The sequence below is a fragment of the Arachis stenosperma genome, chromosome 1, assembly GCF_014773155.1.
Source record: "Arachis stenosperma cultivar V10309 chromosome 1, arast.V10309.gnm1.PFL2, whole genome shotgun sequence".
NCBI lineage: Eukaryota > Viridiplantae > Streptophyta > Magnoliopsida > Fabales > Fabaceae > Arachis > Arachis stenosperma.
In genome coordinates, this window is record NC_080377.1 from 128,408,996 (window position 1) to 128,432,781 (window position 23,786).

Consider the following 23,786-nt stretch of genomic DNA (forward strand, 5'->3'; position numbering starts at 1 on the left):
TTCATGTTACGAAATGCTCCATGCCACCTGTCCTCTGTTACGGCCACCTCAGCGCCACCTCTGCCAGCTCATTCTTTTCCGTTCAGTGCAAACGGTTGAATTCTACGAAAGGACATAAATGTCCACATTTTTCAGGGGTCAGGGACTTGAATGTATTTTTCATTCGTTGAGGACGAAAATGTCTGTGAAAAAAAAGGTTAGGGACGAAAATGTCCTTTACTCTAAAAATTATCTATACATATTAATAGGAACTAAAAATATATATACAATCACTTATTATAATATTTAAAATAATCAAAATATAATTTTATACACACAGTAGAATATTCAAAATAACAAAAAAAATAATTTATAATGACTTTTTATTTTTATTTTTAACGTGACTAAATATTATTTTTTATATATTTTTTAAACAATTATTTTACTTTTTATTATCTCATATTTAATTGTCAAATCTACTTATTATAATCTTTATGCATAGTATAAATAAATTTTTTAACCAAAATAATTATAGTATATTAACATATAAATAATATATTTTTTTATCTTAAATAATTTTTAAAAAATTATTAATAATTTAAGTTGTATTTAATTAAAAAAATAAATTTTAATTTAATTATCAATTAATTAATTAATATAATAAAATTAATTATCAATATTTTTTGAATTTATTTATTATTTATTTTTTATACTAAATTAAATTGAATAAAATATTTTTTAAATATAAAATACAAAAAAATTATTTATATTTTATTTTAGAGCAAATATAATATAATAAATTATATATATATATAAGTGTAAGTATTAGTTTTTTTGAAAAACCTTTGTGGGGGCAAATGCCCCCTCTTCCCAATACATGGGTCCGTCCCTGGTTGCAATAGTCAAGTTTTATTTAAATTTGTCTATAATTTATTGCCAAGTAGTAAATCTATACTAAAAATATAATAATTTCATTGTTTTAATATATATATATATATATATATATATATATATATATATATATATGAAGTTTAAAATATAGTTTTGGTTCTTTTTTGCATGTTAGGTCTTATAAATGTACACTCTTAATAACTTGTGTTCTAGTACATTAACTGATTGTAGTGTTATAACGACTATTTTACTTATAACCAAGTGAAATATGGAAACAAAAATTAAAAATTAGTATCATGTATATAATTTTCCTTTTAAGAAAAATCGTATTATTAATCCTCTTATGTTACACTATTCTCTTATGCTCCTTATACATAATATATGCTACACGCATTGGATTATTTCTGATCATTCCACAAACCAAACCTTCAAATACTGCTCCAATTAGGCCTGGCAGCATGGACCCTATCCGCGGGTACCCAACCCGATCCAACCCGGTCGGGTAGGGTTGCCAACCCGATCCGCTGCGGGTAGGGTTGGGCACGGAGCGGGGGCACGGAGCGGGTAGGGTGCGGGTTGAGTCTCAACCCTACCCGCACCCCCTATAATATGTGTTATATATGTTTAAAAATGTTATATATGGGAGTTGAACCAAAGACCTTAAGCATGTGCAAAAGGTTCCTAACCACTGAACTAAAGATACTTGTATTATTTATAAGATATTTGTGTCATTATAATATTTTTTTTGTCAACCCGCGGGTAGGGTTGGATACCCGCGGGTTAAGCGCGGGTAGGGTTAGGGTTGGGTATTTCTCAACCCGCGGGTAGGGTAGGGTTGAGTGTTAGTCAAAAACTCAACTCGCGGGTAGGGTTAGGGTTGGGTTCAAACCCTACCCTACCCTACCCATTGCCACCCCTAGCTCCAATAGGCTTCATTAAACTCAAAACTAGGTCAAACTTAGAATCAATCCATTAGGATCCCAACAAGAATCCTCAATCATGAATTAAATAAAAAGAATTACATAGCTTCACCGATGATTCGTATTTGTTGACAAAGCAGTAAGTGGTTACACCAACTACAACTCAAGACTTTATGTGCTTCAATTGTTTAACCTTCTCAAAGTCTAGAGGCTGGAGATTTCTTTCAACCTCCCAAGCTAGTTGTGACATACAATTAAATGTTGACTTGGCACCCTTTTCATCTGTGACTTCTCGAGGGAAAGGAATGCGGACCTCGAATATGCCTTTTTGAGTCGATGACAAGCGCATATCAAACCCCAAGCGATCAACCCATATCATCTTTGCTTCTAAGACCTTCAATGAGAAATCCAAGTCATTGCATAAGGTTTGAACTAATTTAGTTAATTCTATAGGAGCAAATTGCAGCACGAAAGTAAAACAAATGTAATTTAGGTGCAAACCTGGAAATCCAAATCAACATACACAGTGCAAAAGCGAATAATGTCTTCCATATTGTTGGTGTTAATCTCACTGACTAACTTTTCTGCAAACTCTCGTAGAGGATCAGGTTGAGCGTTTTTGTAATCTAAAGAGCTGATCCATTCCCCATCCTAGAACACATGGGAACATATTACTTCCAAGATTGATTTCAAATGTTAACTGTTGGAAAATGGAAACTAAGCCAGCAGCATTAACAAGAAAACATCACGCCTCTTGAAAGTCTTCCAACTGAAGAACCCTATCTACAGCAACAATGTACATAAGATCTTGATCAACTTCTCCGAACCTCTTCCCCCACAATGAAACAAGGCGTTGTACAATGGCAGGGGATGCCAAACAATGAGGACTAAGATCTTCTCAAAACACAAGCACAGTAGAAACACTACATATTCCTGTAACCATGCCACCATAACCATACCGAAATACAAAAGCTTCCTTGTAGTAGAGTCATAGGCGAAATTGGTTATAGATGGTGAACTGAATCTAAATATGAGTTAATAAGTGAGAAGAAAGAAACAGACCTTGGTTGCACTCATATCTTGTGGTTTGGTGAGGGTGCCTTGAAGTGTACATTGAGGAGTGTGCAACCCAGATTGGTTCAACTGATGAATACAGAGTTCAAATCAATCTCTTCAATACAAATTCCTCCAACTAACATGTCCTCTAACTATGCTAACTAAAACATATGAAATGAAAAAAATGAGAAATTTATATTCATCAACTTAATTTTCAGTACATACTACATATACTTTGATCTCATCTAGAGTATAATATGTTATAACAGAATAGAACTAGTAACTGAAAGTATAACTAACTTACAACTACCTTAACTAACTAACTGTCTATCTATCTATATGTCTTTTATTTTTTGGAATCATTCATAGTAATTACAACTTAATTGGTTATAAGAAGATGAGAAGGAGGCAGAGAAGCTTTAGCATTAGCAATGGCACCTGAACATGGAGGGAATAAGGGGTTTGAGGAGAGAAGGGAAAAGTGGGATTCAAGAAGAAGAAAGGGGTGCCTTCATGAGGGTCAACGGCGAACCTGACGCCAATGGCCAAAGGGGAAGAAGAACCCTCATGACCCTCATTGGTCAAAGCAGAGAGGGTTCCCACAGAGGCAAGCTCCATGATGGTTCTAGAAACCTTTGCGGGGAAGGGCTTCTTGTTGCTGTGAGTGCTTAATTCGAAATGGGGTGCTTCTGAAACCGCGAAAAGGGAGCATTTTGGAGGCTTAAAGGAAGAGAAGTTGCTGAAATGGAAGTGGGTTCTGTTGGTCTTCGAATTTGGTGTGAAGGGAACGGAGCTATGAAGAAGCATTGGATTTGAGGTTTGAATGAGATCACAGTGCAGATGCAAAGGAAGAAGATGAACGAGAGAGAAGGAGGAGGAGGAGGAGGAGGATGATAAAGTTGATGCGTTTATTTGAGGTGTTTTAGTAAAAGTGGTGATATAATATATATTTAAAAAAGAAAAAATTAAATGTTGATGTGAAAAATAAATTTCATATGACTTGTTATTACTTGTCTATATTTTAAATGTATCGGTATATATGAATTTATCATTGTACCGTAGCAAACACCTAAAAATAATAGTTTTTTTTATCATATAGTACACTAGCGAGGACCACGCATGTCCTGCGAATCCATCTCATTCAAGTAGCGGGTTGACTTTGTTCTTCCTTTGGTCGCGCGCCTCAATGTTCAATTGAGGATCACTTTAGCTCCTTCATATCTATCCCACGTAGATGGGTCATCCATTGGAACAAACTCGTCTCTATACATCTTGCAAATTTCAGATATTTTGTACACATCATGCATATATACTTGCCAATCAAGACGTTGGTTAGCGCAACAAACAAGAAAGTGGAGACATGGGAGTCGCTTGACCTGGAAATGGCCACAATCGCAGTGTCGTTGCGCAAGGTTGACAGTGTAAATAGAACCATCTTACATTTCGCGAACCTCAAACATCTCTTGCACCTATCAAACCGATTGACGACAATGTTTCCTGCACGTCGAAAGCTTTCTTCAACGCTTTTGGTAGCAAATTCTGAATACGTGAATCTGTTGCGGACACGTCATGAGCCTCGGCCTATTCCGGGTAAACAATTCGTTTAGCCCATAGAAAGTAGACCTAACAATGGCAGTCACAGGAAGATTGCGTGCACCCTTCAGGACAGAATTTATGCACTCTACTAAGTTTGTCGTTATATGTCCCCAACAATGACCCCCGTTGAATGCCAACACCCATCTCTAAACATCGATCTTATCGCACCATTGAGTATATGTCTCACCCTGTTCTTTAAGCCGTTGGTAGTTTTTGTTGTACTCCTATTCCGTCCTAGAATATCCTGTTGGACAAACCATTTAATCATAAGCAAATGCCACAAAATTACTATGAATAGGACCATAAGAGCGAAATCAAATACATGTGTTAACCACGAGTTTATGCAAATACGGAGCCTTGAACCTCCTTAAGAAGTTGGACTCGATGTGCCTGATGCAGAACATGTGCCACGCTATTGATGGTGACGATGCACTGTTACTGCGAGCTATTGCTGCGTCAATAGAGTTATGGCGGTCAGAAATAATGCCAACGCCATCAATGGTAACAACATATCTCCGCAAGTTGGTTAGGAAAAACTTCCACGCATCTGCCGTCTCACCCTCGACTACCGCAAATGCAATAGGCACAATGTTTTGGTTCCTATCTTGTGCAACGACAACTAGAAGTGCACCTTTATATTTTTCATACAGGTGTGTGCCATCAACCAGCACCAGTGGCTTGCAGTGTCTGAAACTCTGAATGCTACTATACACGGATAGAAGCTCCAAAAACGCGATGGAGAACTCTTACACCTTGAACCTCCTCACTCTCACGGTAAATGGGGAGCGTCTTTATTTGAACACGAGACCTTGACATCTTCGCAGTCATTGCTTTCAACCATACTGGCAGAGTCTGGTAAGAAACTTTTCAATCACCAAAAACTTTTGCAACAAATTTCTTCTTTGCCAACTAAGCCTTTTGGTAACTAACAGTGTAGTTGAACCTGGATACTTCACCTTTATCGACGGGTCTGCTTTGACCAACGGCCTAATGGCATCTGCAATTGTGTCTGAGTCCAACTTGGTATGATCTTGTGAAATTGTGCCCATGGTGCACGTGTGTTTGCCATTGTATCTTCTAATCCCCCAATAAGCTTTCTTTCAAATCAAGCTAGTTCGGATAAGCGAATCGCACCCGGCACCATAACCCTTGCATTTCGTATAGAATGTCTGCGGTTCAGACTCATACACAGTGTAATCAACTTTTCTAGAGATAGTGCAGCTTTTGATTACAGATATCACCGAATCTCTAGAGCCAAATTCTATTCCGACACTAAACTCACTATCTTCCAATGCAACGTTGCTTTCACCTACGATATGCGCACCACCATCATTTAGACAAGGCAAATAAAATACACACTAGTTGTAACTTGAATTAATAATCATAAATACCCATACTCGCATACTTAGAAAATTCCGGGGCATGCATGACTTCGAGATCCAGAGTCCGCATAAAAGACGAAACACCAAAGGGGTGTCGGCTTACAATCGCCTATGCTTCATTTTACACCCCCGGATTGCTTGCCAAGTCTCCGTCATTGTTTTCATCATCGACTTCATAATTGGCTTCGAACTCCTCTTCACTGTCGTTGTCATCTTCTTCCCAATCTATATCCCCACACTCATCAACATTGGCCTCCTCGTCAACCGCATCCAGCCCCAAATGTTGTTCGAACTCAATGTACATCTCTATCATCGGTACGTGAAAAATCGGGTTTGTTGATAAATACAGAACATCTGTTGCATACTGGCGTCGTCAGTGATGGGCATTATTTGAAACTGTATCAGCCCACCAAATATTTGTACAGGATTCCTGTATAAAATGTTGCTCACCCTTTTTGAAATGTGATTTTATATGTTATCACAAAGATTTTGCAACTCTACAAAATTCATGGTGCATGGAATAGCAAATGACAATGGAGATTCAAAAACAAAAGTCACTCCTTCATGTGTATTTGGTATAATCTCACCGTTATAATACACTCGCAAATTTGCAGTACTTTCCATAACTTCAACCTCACCTAACTCGACTTTTTTGACATAACTAACTACCAAAAAAATAGGAGGAGTAGAAGTGGAGTGAAGCATTTTGAATGAATCCTGCTTCGTATTTATAGGCACGACTCTTTATTAAAATATTTTTTTAAACAAAACGCAATCTACATTTTAGACTTCCAAAAAAAATCTAACACCCTAAAAACGTAACTTGCTTTTTGTGTATTAAAAAAAAAGACTGACACAAAATTAAAAATACAAGTTGCGTTTTGTTATTTAAAAAAAAAATTGGCCCTCACTAAATGCAGAATGCATTTGGCCTCAAACAAAATAAAAGAAAAAAGTTAAAAATTTTTCAAAATCTAAAACACAGTCTACATTTGTTTAATTTGATGAACAAAAAAAAAATACAAGAAAAAGGAAAAGAGTAAAATGCAGGTTGCGTTTTGGGCTGACACAAATTTTTGGATATGTCCATTTTATTATACTACACCAACATCTTTTTTATAATAAAAAAAATGAGCCCATAAATCAATGCTTGAGATAGATTATTAGATTTAATTAATTTAGTTGGAGAAATTTAAACTTCTTTGACATCACTTAGAATTTAATCAATTTATAATTTGATGACTAAACTTATATGATCTTTTTAGTATTTTGTATTTTATTTTGATAAGTCATAGGTTATAACTTGTACTGTCGATATGATTTCAGACAACAAATAAAATACTTGTAGATAACGAGACAAGTAATTAATATTTGGGATAAAATATGAGTATTAAAATATCTATTTTATCTTTTACCCTATCTCATAAATCATTATCATTTCTATCAAAGAAAAATAACATCAAGAAAAATTTAAAATAAAAGGAGAATATTGACATAATATAAAAGATAGAAAACTATGAAAAAAATATTATGACATAATATAAAATTAAAAGGTTAATTGTGTTATTTTAATATTTTTTGCTCTGATAAAAATAAAATTTAATTAATATATGTCTTAAAAGTTTGTATTAAATCATTATTAGTATAAGTTTTTAAAATTGTCAGAAAATTTGTAGATAAAAAATAATTCATTTTTCTTTTTTTTTTTGGCAGATTTTTTTTTTTGATAAATCATATCAAAATGTTACCAGAAGAGAAAAACATATTTATAATTTTGATTGGATCAGCCAGTCAAAGGAATGCGTAAGGCCCAATAAGCATGTAGCCATAATATGAGGCCCACTTGGCCCGTTCCTATGATAGAAAGTACCTAGTCACCTTGCTAGTGGCGTCTATGGCCTCCGAACCATATATTATAGAGTTACCTTCCTCCTCTTTTCGGAGGTTTCGTTGTTTGAACCCTAATACCGTACCATTCTCACTTCCATTCCTCCTCCCTCCAACTAACCTTCCCTTCCCTTCAATTTCTTCTCTATATTGTAATCACTGACACACCGCAAATCTGCACCGACATGCACCCTGATTAATTATTCTAGATTTCAAAGAGGATAAATATTAAAATCACAAATCAAAAGCTTACATTGTCACCCAGGTTCGCTCTCTCTTGCTTTCTTTCTTCTTCGATTGTTCAGATGATTGTTCTTTCTTTCCTAATAATTTTCTTAATAAGCAAGAATTATGATATTTCTCTTATTTATTTTATTTGTTCACTTACTTATGGTAAAATTATGGATGTTCTTTTTTTGTTTTGTTTTTCTTTTGCTTTGAGTTGTACTGGATAATTGGTAGATTCTGAATGGATTTTTGGTCTATGATGGTATTTAAAGTAGCTTTTTTTTTGGGGGCTGTAGAGATACATATAAGACATGGCTGCAGCAGAGGCAGCTCAAGCTGCCGCTGGTCCACGGTATGCACCTGATGATCCCACCCTTCCTACGCCATGGAAGGGGCTAATTGATGGAAGCACTGGTCTTTTGTACTACTGGAACCCTGAAACTAATGTCACCCAGTATGAGAAACCTCCCCCTTTGCCGTCGGGCCCTGCTCCGGCTGCTTCTACACCCAACATGGCGCCCATACCCGTGGCTCATGCGATGCAATCTGGTGGGATGATGGGGCAGCATGGGCAGCAAATGCTTCAGTCCTCTCAACAGCAAGGGAGTAACCTTGCTCAGCAACATGGGCAAATGATGCCACAACAGCAGAGTTCGCATGTGGCATCTCAGCAGAAGCCATCTCCGGTTGCACAAGGGGTGCAACAGCAGAATTTGCAGTTGGCACAGTCCATGCCACAACCAGGGTTTAATCAGGCTGGACAGCATTCATTGCAGCATCAGGGACAGCATTCAATGCAGCCTCAGGGACAGTATCCCATGCAACCCCAAGGGCAACAAATGGTCCAGCCTAAAGGGCAGCAGATGACACAACAACCACATCAGATGCATTATCAGATGCAGCCCCAAGGTATCAATGCCCAACATTTTGGTCAAGGAGCATCTCAGGCTCAGGGCTCACATTCTGTGCAACCACAAGCACATCAATTCGCCCCCCAGAACATGCATTATATGCCATATCAGCCAAACATGCCTCAACCTGTGCAGCCAAGTTCCCAGCATAACATGCATGGTCATTCTTATGAAAACCAACAAGACTTCAAATCAGCATTCCCAAAGATAGAGGAACCAGAGTTTAAAAATGAAAACCAGGTTGGAGTTTCGCCATCTAACTATCAACAAACCAATCAGAACATTCCTGCTGGAGTTAGATCCGGACCATCTGGGCAAGTGCCAGATGGAGGTGCAAATGCTGGTCACTCAAAACAGTTTGGTGGCGCACCAGGAAGCATACAACAGTCTCCCTCTGCAGTGCCATTACAACAGGGTAGTTCTTATCCAGTTTACCAACATGGTCCTAGCTTTCAAAACCAGATGGGGCCTGGTATGATGCATGGTCATCCACCCAATGTCCATCCTGGAAGCCAAAAGATGGGACATGCAGATAATTTTCATGGTAGAGCTGGGAATGAATATTACTATAACTCTAGCAAAGAGATGCCAGCTATGGGTCCTCAGCAGCCAAATATTGCACCAATACCCATTTCAACAAAGCAGCAGGTATTTTCTTTTTAGTGTGAATTTTAAATCAGAAATGTCTTTTTCTCAATATGATTGGACCAATCACTGGTGGATTCATGTTATCTAAGTTTTACACACTAAGACATTGAATATTTATAACAATTGAATATACATGACATAGGAATCCAATTCTCAAGAATAGAACCAAGCTCGTCCCTGAAAATTGAAAATCCCAAACCCCAAACGACTTTTCAGCTGTTTCACATCCTATTCTCCCTTGTTTGAGATTGTGTTGCTCTAACTGTTGCAGTTGCATGGGACATCATCAAGGTGCTGCCTTGCATCTATCTGTATTGATCACATATTGGTCCAAGAATCCAAGCACCCTAAAACCCTAAGGCTTTAGCCGTGTTTTGTGGTGTTTTTGTTCTGTCCTTTAGTCATATATTATTATATGTTGGTGATTTAGTTAATATAGTTTTGTCAGTCATGGCTCTAGAATCTGTGTCATGATTGCTCTTTTCTGTTTATATGCTCCCCTTTAAATCATCAACAATCTCTTGATAATCTTGCATGTCTGAGCAAAAGTTTGCTTTTGTTTTAATATATCTGATTAAATGCTTTTGTTTCGTGAAAATGCTTCATCATTCGTATCATTTGTATGTAATCAATTATTGAATTTTAAGTTGCTCCTTCATTGTCTTTCTTTCCCTGTAATTCATGTCAATGTCTGATTAAATGTTGTTGCCCTTGATATATTTGTTCCACATATTTGCAGGATATGAGAATGGGCAGCGGCCCTTTTCAAAATGTAATGCCTAGTGGAAATGGAAGTGGTATCCCAGGTCATCCAATGCACATGTTTCCACCAGTAGGAGGGCATCCGCCTCTCTCAAGTAACTCCTTGAAAGGACCTCCTTATATGGGATCTTCAGATGTTACTGATATGACACCTGCTGAAATTTATTGTCAGCAACATGAAGTTACAGCAACGGTCTGTATTTTCTTTAGGCTGCCTGTTATGTATGGTATTTGTTTTAATATCCTGATCAATAGCTTATGGAGTTGTTGAAATGACCTAGATTTTAAAAGTCCATGTCATGATTGATAATTTTGATCTTGTGAACACAATCCCATTGTTGTTCATATATATTACATCATATATAGGGTATGGCCTGCGCCATTTGGACTGGAAAAAAAAATTTTTTTTTTTTCCACATAAAAGTGGTGTTGGCTACAGTTTATATAGATGGTTTTATTACATAGTCAAATTGCTACCCATGTTTTAAGTTTGATGGACTGTTTCTTACATCATATATATTGGATCTTAATGGACAGGGTGACAACATTCCACCTCCTTTTATGACATTTGATGCTACTGGATTTCCTCCAGAGATTTTGAGAGAGGTAAGTGTATTATTCATGTTCTATTAAATTGCATGCTTTGGTACTTCTTAATAAAGGGATGGTTTTACATAAATTTTACTTTTGAACTCATTCTTGCTTGTCGCAGGTGCGATATCTGCTCCAGAGCAGGAGCATATGTCGTACGCTGCACTGCTAATCTGCTATTGGCACACTTATACTTGCAACTACTATTCTGATTTTTGGAGCCTGCAAAATGGATGGTTGGAGCCTTTCATGGGCATCTTCTAAAAGGGTGGTTGGCCCTTCATTCAAATTTCACCTTATGTGATATGGGATTTGTTGCATATTGGCTCCGTCACTCATGTCTTTATTGCTCCTTTTTAATTGCCTCAAGTTGCTTCAGTAAGCAACCATAACCTATGGGTCCTTTTGTTTCATTGTTTGCTAATTATGTACATTTTTAAAATGCAACAACATATTCTAAAAACCAAAAGACATCTGTTTTGCACTGCTCATGGAGATGATTTTCCTGCATTTGTTTCATTTCAGATATATTCTGCTGGCTTCTCAAACCCAACACCAATTCAGGCTCAAACTTGGCCAGTAGCACTGCAAGGTAGGGACATAGTGGCAATTGCAAAAACAGGCTCTGGCAAAACATTGGGCTACTTAATGCCTGCATTCATCCTTCTTAGGCAGAGAAGGAATAATCCTTTGAATGGCCCCACTGTCTTGGTTTTAGCTCCAACACGTGAACTTGCTACACAGATCCAAGATGAGGCTGTCAAATTTGGAAGATCTTCACGTTTCTCTTGCACGGTATGTCTTGGGTTTTCTATTTAATCCAAATTACAGTTTTTCCCCCTATTCATGTGCTGTAATCTGTTGATACATTCTGATTTTGCCTCCATTATAGTGTTTGTATGGTGGAGCACCCAAAGCCCAACAGCTAAAAGAGTTAGATCGGGGAGCAGACATTGTTGTTGCCACACCTGGCCGACTCAATGACATCCTTGAAATGAAGAAAATTGACTTTGGGCAAGTTTCACTGCTTGTGCTTGATGAGGCTGACCGTATGCTTGACATGGGTTTTGAACCTCAAATCCGGAAAATTGTTAATGAGATTCCACCACGTAGGCAAACTCTCATGTATACGGCAACATGGCCAAAAGAAGTAAGAAAAATTGCCAGTGACCTGCTCGTTAATCCTGTTCAGGTTAACATTGGAAGTGTTGACGAGCTTGCCGCAAATAAAGCTATCACACAGGTAATAAATTAGCATTGTACTTCAATTAATGACATCGCATATATGTTTTTGTTGCACTTTTGATGTTGTCTCTCATGTACACCATGCAAAATATTGCATATCTTATATATTGTAATTGGCAGTATGTTGAATTTGTCCCTCAAATGGAGAAGCAGAGGCGATTAGAGCAGATCCTCAGATCCCAAGAGCGGGGCTCTAAGGTTATTATATTTTGTTCCACAAAGAGGTTATGTGATCAGCTTGCCCGTAGTATTGGTCGCAATTATGGGGCTGCTGCAATTCATGGTGACAAGTCTCAAAGTGAGAGGGATTGGGTTTTAAATCAGTTCCGGAGTGGGAAGTCACCAGTTTTAGTTGCCACTGATGTTGCTGCTCGTGGGCTTGACATCAAGGATATAAGGTTAGCCTCTTTGTATCCGTGTTACTTTTCTTCAAGCTGAGATATAGAGTCGTAAACTTATTTCGCATATTATGTGATGTGCTAGAAAAAAGGTGATCTTGTCAGTTAGTACGTTGTGGCTTTCAAGAACTTATCTGAATTTTAATAGGTTGTATAGATCTTTATTGAATATTCGTGAATATTCCACGTGACAGGGTGGTTATAAACTATGATTTCCCTACTGGAGTTGAGGATTATGTACACCGAATTGGAAGAACTGGACGGGCAGGTGCTACTGGAGTATCGTACACCTTTTTCTCGGAGCAGGACTGGAAACATGCATCTGATTTAATCAAAGTCTTGGAGGGTGCAAACCAGCATGTGCCTCCAGAGCTAAGACAGATGACCTTGCGCGGACCACCAAACTTTGGAAAAGAGCGGGGTGGGATGAGTCGTTTCGACTCTGGTGGTGGTGGGCGTTGGGATAATGGTGGTCGTGGTGGCATGAGGGATGGGGGCTTTGGTGGTCGTGGTGGCATGAGAGATGGTGGCTTTAGTGGTCGGGGCGGCATGAGGGATGGTAACTTTGGTGGCCGAGGTGGCATGAGGGAGAGTGGATTCAGCAATGATGGTGGCATGAGAGATGGTGGCTTTGGTGCTCATGGTGCTAGCGGTCAAGGTGGGAGAGGTGATATGTTTGGTGGTAGGGGAAATAGAGGTCGAGGATTTGGTGGCCCTCGTGGTGGTCATGCTGGGTGGGGTAGAGGGGATCGTGGTCCAAATGACCGATTCAACATGGATGGAAGAGGAAGAGGGCGAGGACGTGGGCGATTAGACAACAGAAGAGATGTTGGATACAGGAGTAGAGGCAGAAGCCGTAGCCGTAGCCCAGAGAGAGTACGAACATGGGACTATAGTAGCAGAAGTCGTAGTAGGAGTCGCAGCAGTAGGAGCTGGAGCCGGAGCCGGAGCCGGAGCCGGAGCCGGAGCCGGAGCCGGAGCCGGAGCCGAAGCCGAAGCAGAAGCCGCAGTTGGTCGCGTGGTCGCAGTCGGAGTCGCAGCTATAGCCCTAGCCCTCGTCGGAGTCGAAGCCGCAGTCGTAGCGGTCGCAGTTACAGCCGCAGCCGCAGCCGAAGTCCCCGTAGAAGTCCCAGCTATGATAGGCGTGATAGGACAGATCAACACCATTCTGATCAAAAGGATTATAGAGAACCAGAGGTCCAAGCTCCCAATCCGGGAGTGTCTCCAAGCTCCCAAGGGCAGCAGAATTCAATTTTGGGAACTGATCAAGTGGATCAGGCGCCACTGGTTGCTGGGAGCGGTGACCCAGAAGATCCCAATGCTCTGGCATAGCCTTTCATTTTAAGCTGTTGTTATGATCTTATTATTTTTAGAGGGCTCTCGAAACTTGTAATCTTATTGATTGGCGGCTATGTTTAACCTCCCACTTTTTTTTGTTTATGATTGGATTTGCATGGTGATTACCACCTGATGGCAAGCTGAGGTTGAATCATGTGATGGTAGTTTTGTAACTAATTTTAAATGCAGTTTCATGCAATGCTGCATTGTTGAGTCACAAATATTCGGTTTGGTGAAATATGATATGCATAATTTATTTTGGTGTAGTCAAAATTATTGTAACTACTCATTAATTCGTTGGTATTATAGTTCTCTTTGGTCTTTATTTTTTCGGTTCATTTTGGAAAATAATCTTCACTAGTTTGGATAATATAGTGGTTAGTTCACTAGTTTGTTTAAGCAAGTACGGGGTTCAAGTTTAGTCTTATGCATGTAGTAATCTATTAGCTAACAGCAAATTTTCAATAGAGCTTTGATTTGCAATATATTAATCCTTAGAGCTTTGATTTGCAATATATTAATCCTTGGCCGGTTGAGTTGGAGTACTTTAGAAAAAAAAAAATGGTTCTCAGCCAAGATATTCAATTGAGTAATAAAACTATTTTTGTGCCTTTTTGATGAGTTATCTGCTCATCAACAGATTATTGTCAACTAATGCTAGTCTTAAGAAAAAGGAATTTGTGATTAATCTTCTCCATCTATTCTCCAACTAGTTTAAGTGTCCTTGCGTTTATGAATTTTTTTGGTTGACTTATTTTTCTAAAAACTTAGAATATTGTAGATGTTCCACAAATATCACGTATTATAGTACTTATTTGAAGATGGTAATTATTTTTAAGTCTTTAGTCTTAACTATGTAGTAAAAGATGGTACTCAGGTGAAGAACAGATTTGAAAAGCGGTACGTACAGGATTCAGAGCACTTATTAATATTTTCCTTCTAAATAACTCGATACTAAAGATGACTAAGGAGGTGAAAAAATTGACTAGAATTGCAAACTACAGATCTCGTTTAAACCTTCTGCTCAAGATCACCTGATCAATCTATGGTAGCTTGATAATTCCTATTTTACGCAGCTAAAGGGGTTTGGTTTTCATTCTGCAGCTCCAACCTATATTTATCAATGCAATGGAAATTTGCAATTTAGACCATTATGACCGAAAACATAGGATTGACGGTGAGCTTCATGCACCATTACATACTTGAACACCAAAACATTCTGTGAAAGGAAAAACATACTATAAAGGGTTTCCTTTTGTTTGAGTGTAGTACATCAGATATGACTTGGAACAAAAATGAAATTAAGGAGACAAGTTCATCAAATACAAAGGAGTGAGCGCGCAAGCCAGAGGCCTTAATCCAGTATTGTTGATCATCAATCAGTTCATGTTTATTCCTCCTAATACTTGGATTCAAAATTACTAGTTATCTTTACCTACTTCTTAGACATAATAGAGGCCAGGCCTAGCCTCCATCCATACAACATAGCCAAGCTGTGCCTTTGTGGAATCAGAGAGGCCAGTCCTGTTCGCAAACTGTGAGTAGACCTAACAATCTCTTGCTTGTGGCTGCTTATCTCTGATGAACTGCATTTATTTTAGCAATCTAGTTACCCAAAATCCAATAGGAATTATGGAAGTACATGAATCAGAAATGAAGACAGCAGCAAAATCAATTGGATACTTGAAAGTAAATGTTGTAGCACACCGTGAAATGGAAATAGACGAAGCAGAAAAATTAAAAAAATCATGCTCATCGAGTATATAGCATTACCCTTGTTTTGAATTGAAAAGCATGACCATCAAAATACAATTTATCCATGCCACAGGCAGATACTACAGTTTAAAACATGGAAGGGTAAAACATAAAAAAAGAAAAGAACACATACACTGGATGAGATGGTGCTTCATTTGCGAATGTTGACATGCCTTGTCTTTGCTTGTGCTTAGGGTTAGCTGTGCAGAGCACATAGACCCGTCCCCGGCGTTTAACCGTCCGACAAAACTCACACATCTTCTTCACAGATGATCTCACCTTCATGATTTCTGAGGAAGAAACCCAACAAAAAACCATCATACATAATCCCTCCTCTAAGAGAATAAACAATAAACAAAAATAACAAACAATCACTTGAAACTCACAAGTTTGCTTCACACTACAATAGACCTTGCAAGGTTAAAGAAACATAGCACTCCAGCAAAGAACGCGTAGCAACTGAATTACATAGCAATTCAGGTAGGAATAAATCTTAGCTATGTTGTTCCACACACAAATCAATAGCTAAAATGATGAATTATCTTTGTAAACATTCAATTTTTATGTAAAGAGGAAAACAGAGTGGAAGCAAGCAGAAACCATGTGTAATTCAAACGAAAACCCCAAATTGCAGCAAACAGAATGCAACATTGGAAATCAAAATAGATATATCGAGACATAAATAGATTCAGCTAGTACTAACCACTAATCTTCAAATCGCGCCCAAAAAAACTGAGAAAATGGATCATAAATGAAGAAGAAATGAAAGATACATACCTGAATTCGACAGAGAGATGAATAGTGTGCTCTAGAGGTTCACTGAAACCAAACTAGCGGCGTCGCCGTTTGAGGTAACAACTAACAAGCGCTAGAAGAAGCAGATTGAGAAGAAGAAGCAAGGTGTTCAGGAACAATGCAAACTGGGCCTTTATTGGGCTATATTGGGCCATTTTGGTTTTATTAGAACTGGGCCTTTATCTGCCACAACTGACCCACGCAAAAAGGATCAGAGTACTAAAATCCTTGCTGATTGACAAAAAATGTCCCACACCATGTTTTTTTTTTTCAAATATAATGTATGATATCAATATGATTTTTTTTATATAAAAAGATAAATAATTATGAACGCTTATTATTGTAATATTGTTGTCTTTTTTTCCCTCATTAATCAGCAACCAAGACAAAAGAACCATTACGAAATGGGAGACAATAAGTATAATAAGTAGGAATGTAGGATAATTATTTTTCACATAAACTCATTAGTCATGAGTCATGACTCACTTGCTGGAAGAAGCAACTTCACCTACCAGTTGCAAAAGTATGCTTTGCTTTTACGGTCTGTTTTTAGTTTTGAAAATTTTGGAATTAGAATACAAAATATGCAAATAGGTGTGACGAAACTATTGGTACAATAAAGTTGATGGTGGGGTTTTGCATTTCCTTCTGTGGACCATGTTTGGGAGCAAAATAAATTCAGCATGCTTAATGCTTGCCTATGATTTTGGAACACCTCAATTACCTATGCATTTAAGGTGGTCCTGCTTCTAGGCTAATGCCATGCATAAGCACGGTGACCTTTTTCATTTTTATAAACATGATGTATTTTTATACTCATGACTAATTTAGTAGTTGAATTTTAATATATATGTAATATAGTTGATATTTTTTAAATATGAAAATAATTATTTAATTAATTTTTTATTGATACCTAATTATTCTAATAAATTTTGATTTGATAATAATTAATTTAATGAAAATAATTAAAATTTAACTGTTGGATTGATAACTCTATTAACATTATTATGATATTTTTTGTTTGTGTGAAAGTGAAAAAAGAACTTGTGTCTAACTAGCTAGCTCTCTCCATTAGAATATTTGTGATGTGATAAAAAAGACCCTTCATCCAATAAGACCAGGAACCAAAAGATGATTTTGAATTTACATTTTTTCTCACCTTTTTATTTTTTTTGTATGCGATTTTACCCACCTTACTTTTACTATATGGGCAATTAGAAATTTTATAATTTATATATCTAGTGACAAAAGGAATCCAGGTTAAAAAAAAGTAACTGAAACTGCCCACGGGAAATTAGAAGCGTGTTGGTCATCCCATCTTTTTTTTATTGTTATTTAAAAAAATATTCCTGGTTTATAGTTGGCTGCTTTTGGTTAATCTTAGTCAGGTTGAGGTTAAACAATTTGATTATTCCGGTACTGAAACATTACCTCCTATACTGAATTGAAGACACTTTTATTCCAATAACTTAATAACGACCATTATGTATGTGTTAGGCAAATAGAATTTACATTTAAATTTAAATTTGACATGTTAAATTAAAAATAATATTTTATAATCATAAAATTTTTAAATTTAGTATAACATTATTATTGTTAATATATAATAAATATACTGAATATGTTATTTTATTTTTATTTAAAGTACAGTGTAAATTGAATAGTTTGGAGTCTATAATATTTTTGAACCGTAAAAAAGAAGACATAAAAAAATAAGAACATATATAACTGGAATAATAACATGTCAATTTTACACTAAATTTTATATTAAAAGGCTAATAAAAATTTATCGACAATCTAATATCTTACTAACTTTATTAGAAAAGCAATTGACATATGATGTTGTGCTCCCTATTACATATTTCATCTCAAGTCTAAAAGCAAAGTTATAGATAAATTAATTATATTTACAATAAATATTTGTACAAAAATGGAAATTATAACATGCTATTAAAATGAAAATAATATTTTTTTACCTAAATATTATTAAAAACTTTTTTGAACACGACATTTGTTGTTGATGACTTTGCATTGCCGTCTTCGTCCAGAGTTAGAAACCTGAGACCACTGCGACTCTTAACTCTTGACAAAGCAACATAAAGTTGTCATGGGTGAACACTGATTTTAGCAAGTAAAATCCTGCATGTGATAATTGATTGATCCGGACTCTTGTTAATGGTCATTGCAAAGTATACTGTTAATAAAAATTGTTTCCGTTGGAACTTAAATAGCAATCCTAAAACTGAAGGGATCAAGTTCATTTTTGAAATGTACACTTTGTCTCCAATATTTTTTACCAGTCACTATCGTCACTCCAATTACGTTGTTGCCAAGTTCGTTAAGAATAAATATTACCGTTATATAACTTCACTCTAACAAATTGTAAGACGACAACAGCTCCATTCTTATTGTCAAAACCCAAAAAGATATTTAACTCGTGTGCATAGTTGCCAAAAAGTACACACTCCATTATTTTCTATGTCAAATAGAATGTTTAATGTTAATTTTATAACAAAATAAACAAAAACTAATTACAACAAACTAACCACCAATAAAATAATATCAAATTATATATATTTTTTATATTTTTAAAGTTTAAAAATTAACAATTAAGTTAAAATTTTAAACACAATTTAAAAAATTAATAATTAGTTAATTAATTATTTTAAATTCATAAAAAATAAACAATGTAAAGAATGCTTTTTATTAAAAAAAATTTTAAAAAATAAAAAATTTAAATACTTTTTTCAAAATCAATCCAAACTGATTTATTTTATCTAAAATTATCCAGTCTACACTTTTTTTTTATTTTCTGTAAATTATCTTATTATTTATATTTTAATATTAATATGCTAATGATAACATTTTACATAAAAAATAGGAAAAAAGATTTGTTCACCGATAACAATTTTTTTAATAAATTAAAATCCTTCCAGTGAAAAAAAGTTTAATAGTATAAAAATATTCATAACAAAATAAGTTGAAATAACAATTTAAAAAGATGAGAATAAATTTTTGAAATAAATTTAAATACATAAATTTACAATAAAGTCAATATCAAAATTTTTAGATTTATAAAAACAAATATATGATTACCCATTATCAATCTCTATTCAATAATATTATATTTGGTAGATTTGCCATCTTTCTCAAAATTTATCTTACTCTCAATTTCAGTAAGATATCCAATAACATGTAGAATGAATTAAAATAAAAAAATTTGTTGTAAATAAGTTTGTTAAAAAAAAATACAACCAAAATTATCAATAAAATAAATAAATTTATAAATAAATTATACCTTTTCTAAAACAATAAATTTACCAACCAAATAGGTGTAATTGTACACAGGAGTATTGAGAGTGTCAAAACTCACAAAATTAAATCCATATCATAGGATATTTGACGATTCTGTAAGTATGTACACATTGGTACGTTGGTTTAAATTAACCACATATTCATGATGTGTAGTCTTGAAGTTATCCACATTGAGTCCAACACTAAAATATTTTATTTGGTAAGATATTCCTTCTCTTAACAAATTCATGAATCGAGACACAAGAGCCCTTTTAACTGAGGCGTGTATTTTTTTTTCCTAGAATTGATAAACAAAAATCAAAGAACAATTAAATAGGGATAAACAAATAAATTTAAAATATAAATAATATAAATTTGAAATAATATAAAAAGATTGGTAGGAAACTCACGTCTTCATCGAAGCAAACCATCTCAATTGAGTATAGCAACGGAGAATTTTTATAACTTAGTAGTGTCCATAACCGTATCACTCGTATACGTACACACAAATTGCCAATTGTATGATTGATTTATGCAACTTTGTGAATACAGTCATTGGAATAAGTAGAAAAATTTTAGATTTTGGATATATGTAAAAGAAGGCATTAATGTACTTTGAATCGTGATGCTATACATGTCTCATAACTTATATTTCTATAGTTGACTCATAATTATTTTTTTTAAATTTGATAGACTTTAATTTAAATTAAAAATAAATTTACAAATAAAATAAATAAATATATAAATATATTTAAAAGGTTACAAGTACACGGATTATTAATTATTAACTAATCAAGTACACATATTATTAATTATCAATTAATGTAGCTATAAAGAGTAAAATTCTAAATTAGTGTAGCTACAATAATAATGTAGCTGCAACTTTTAAAAAGAATCAACAAATTTTTAAAAATAGTGCTAAAAAGAATCAACAAATTTTTAAAAAATGTGCTAAAATTTAAAAAATAACAATTTAAGTAAAACAACTTAAAATTTAAAAAATAACAACCTAAATAAAATAATTTAAATTTTAAAAAATAACAACCTAAGTAAAAGAATTTACACAATTTTAACTTAAAATTTAAAAATGATAACCTAAGCAAATTAATAATTTATAATTTATAAATATAATTTTAAAAATTTCTAGTGATGACACCTAAATAAATAAACTCCTAAACTCAACGTATGAGCGCTACGTCAGCATATGAGCTCTCTATTCATTAGATAAAGATAAAGATATAAAACTAACGCAAGAAATTTGTTAGATTATGAATGATTTTATTTAAAAAGTATTTAAAAATTTTAAATTATAACAACTTAAGCAAATAACTTATAATTTATAAAAGGAGATTTTTTAAATTAGTTTAGTAATATTAAAAATTAAATACCTAACAATCTAAAAAAATGTATTTAAAATTTAAAAAATAGTAACCTAAGCAAATAATAAGTTATAATTTATAAATAAAATTTTAAAATTTTCTAATGACGACACCTAAGCAAATAAATTCCTAGATTCAACGTATGAGTGCCAGGTCAAGATAAGAGCTCTCCATTTGTATTACTATAAAGATACTATAATATTTACTTTTAATTAGATATTTGGCAGTTCTATTATTTTTGAAATTTCAAGTTGATAATAGATAAAGAGTGCGAAAACGGTTACAAATACAATTTGAAATTATCTAAGGTGGTGCATCGAAATATAACTGTTAGTTGACATAAAAAAAATTTATAAATAGGATCTTAAGCTAACATGGTAGGGAGTTCAGTTTCTTTTAAAAAACACTTAGAAACTCAAAACGCTCTTAGCCCCTTGATATCACAGAATAAAAATTGAAAATCTTAAGTAATTCCTCTGAACTCAAACACTTGTAATTTGTTTTTTTCCCATTTTTGGTTGTATTGATAGTTCATGCCATAATGATAGTGTCGGTATAGGAATTTTAATTATTTTCTCAAATTGTGAGCCGAGAAAATTCTTCTTTAAATTGAATTATTCATGTTTCAATAATGAGATAGAATATGAAGCGTTAATAATGGGATTGAAATTATTATTAGAAAGAGGAGTAAAAAATGTAGAAATTTTTGGAGATACATAGCTTGTAGTTGGTCAAGTATCACTTGAGTATAGGTGTGTTAGTGAAATTTTGATAAAATATTTCAACCTAGCTACAAATTTGTTGAGTGAGTTTGAAAATGTCCTGTGAGGCATGTTCCAAGGGAACTAAATCAAGAAGCAAATGAATTGGCTCAAATTGCTTCAAGATATAAGATAAAATCTACAACACTAGAAAAATTGGTAAAGATAAAGGGAATATTTATCCCTTTAAGAGAAAGAGAAGTGTTTTTGTTACAAAAGTTAGACCCAGAAGATTGGAGAGTTTCAATTGTAGAATATTTGAAAAGTCCAAACCCCAGCATCGATAACAAGCTTAAATATAGAGCTCAAAGTTATGTTATAATAAATAATGTGTTGTTTAAAAAATCTATTGATAGAAATCTCTTGACATGTTTGGGAGAAAAAGAGGCATATTTGGCACTTGCCGAAGTGCACAAAGGAATTTGTGGTGCACATCAATCAGGAAAAAAAAGAAAATGGGTTATAAACAGGAAAGATTGTATTGGCCAACTTTTCAGAGAGATTGTATAAATTAGAAAAAATAGACAAAAATACACACGAATTTTTATACAGTGAACAGATGTACACTCCAATTTTTTAATGAGTCATTTGTACATACCAATATAAAACTCCGTTGTCATTTCTAACCTTCCGTCGCCTGAGTAATTTTTCCGACGGTGATAGAGGCCAGATGGCATGTTATTGTTAAAATAAAATTGATCCGTCACCTTATAACTCAGTCTTTATTATGCATTATGAGTTATAACTCGGCATTAACTATCATTCATTCTTTTGCTTGTAACTGACACCTTCATTACCGACTTAATGACCATCATTTCTATCTTAATGACCAAACGGTCATAACATCAATTCTATTCATCAATTCTATGCCTATAAAAGAAATCTTCTATATCTAATCTCAGAGAGTAACATGATAAGTTCTATATCATGTAATACATTCTATATTCATAGAATTATTATAAACAATACATTCTATATTCATAAAATTATTATATACCTCTTAAACACTTACTGACTTAAGCGTCGGAGTGTTTTTTGCAGGTACCCACCCCCTTGTTCTCTCCTTGCCGACGTATAACTCATCCCGACGAGAAGCTTGAAGACATTCATCGACGGACGAGCTATACACCGGCCAAACTCAGCAAGAACAATTGGCGCCCACCGTGGGGCCGAGTAAAATAATTCCCACTCCCCTTAGGTTCATAAAACTTGATTTACATTCAAATTTTTGAACCAATCTCAACAATCTTGTTTAAGATTTTTAATACCTCTTATCAAATTTTAATCTATCGTAACTTTTTATAAAGTATATACTTTATACATTCAAATTGCTTCATTTTTACGTATCATAATATTTCACATCTCATAATCGATTAATGAACCAATCCGAGAATAAACTCGGCTTTCAATCAACCCGAAACGAACTCGGTTTTCAATCAATCTGAGCACAAATTCACTTATCAAATTTGCTTTTTTTTTTCAAAGTTCTCTATTTACACAAGTAAAATTATATATTTTATTCAACATACTTTTACATTTATATTTTGAGTAACTAATACTTACTGATTTATTAGTTATATTCAAACCTCAATATATGTTCTATACAATAATGACATATAACAACCATGTCAATTCCATTTTTATTTCTTATGTATTATATTCTTACTGCTTAATGATTTCATTTATACAATTAAATGACAGTAATTATGGGTTTAAATATTAAAATTGGATTCTATCAAAAATTAATTATATATCAATTGTATATAATTGTTACACTATTCACTTTATGCTATTAAATTTTATGTTACTATTTGTTTAATGTAGAAAATTAAATAGGCAATTTATTATTATTACACGAGGAATATCCCTCGTCATACTGTAACTGCTAGAAACATTATACTAAATGTATAATTCATCAATAAATGTTATCTTACTGCTTTATTATCAAATTAAAGCATGTCCTACAAAAC

The 23,786-nt window shown here is 34.4% G+C and overlaps 2 protein-coding genes across 2 annotated transcripts; one reads left to right on the plus strand and one right to left on the minus strand.

Annotated features, from left to right (window-relative positions):
- Window positions 1-1,953: 1,953 nt before the first annotated feature.
- Window positions 1,954-4,281, minus strand: LOC130934587 (glutamyl-tRNA reductase-binding protein, chloroplastic-like). The gene is made up of 6 exons (XM_057864148.1): window positions 4,160-4,281; window positions 3,285-3,639; window positions 2,855-2,933; window positions 2,542-2,645; window positions 2,292-2,441; window positions 1,954-2,184 (listed from the first exon to the last, which is right to left on the minus strand). The coding sequence occupies exons 1-6, from the start codon at window positions 4,279-4,281 to the stop codon at window positions 1,954-1,956; spliced, it is 1,041 nt and encodes a 346-aa protein (XP_057720131.1).
- A 3,457-nt stretch (window positions 4,282-7,738) lies between these two features.
- On the plus strand, window positions 7,739-14,157 carry LOC130972990 (DEAD-box ATP-dependent RNA helicase 46). Its single transcript, XM_057897355.1, has 8 exons — window positions 7,739-7,976; window positions 8,236-9,498; window positions 10,238-10,453; window positions 10,798-10,866; window positions 11,377-11,646; window positions 11,744-12,094; window positions 12,217-12,494; window positions 12,689-14,157. Exons 2-8 carry the CDS (start codon window positions 8,251-8,253, stop codon window positions 13,824-13,826), a joined length of 3,570 nt encoding a protein of 1,189 aa, XP_057753338.1. The 5' UTR covers window positions 7,739-7,976; window positions 8,236-8,250; the 3' UTR covers window positions 13,827-14,157.
- The last annotated feature ends 9,629 nt before the right edge of the window (window positions 14,158-23,786 follow it).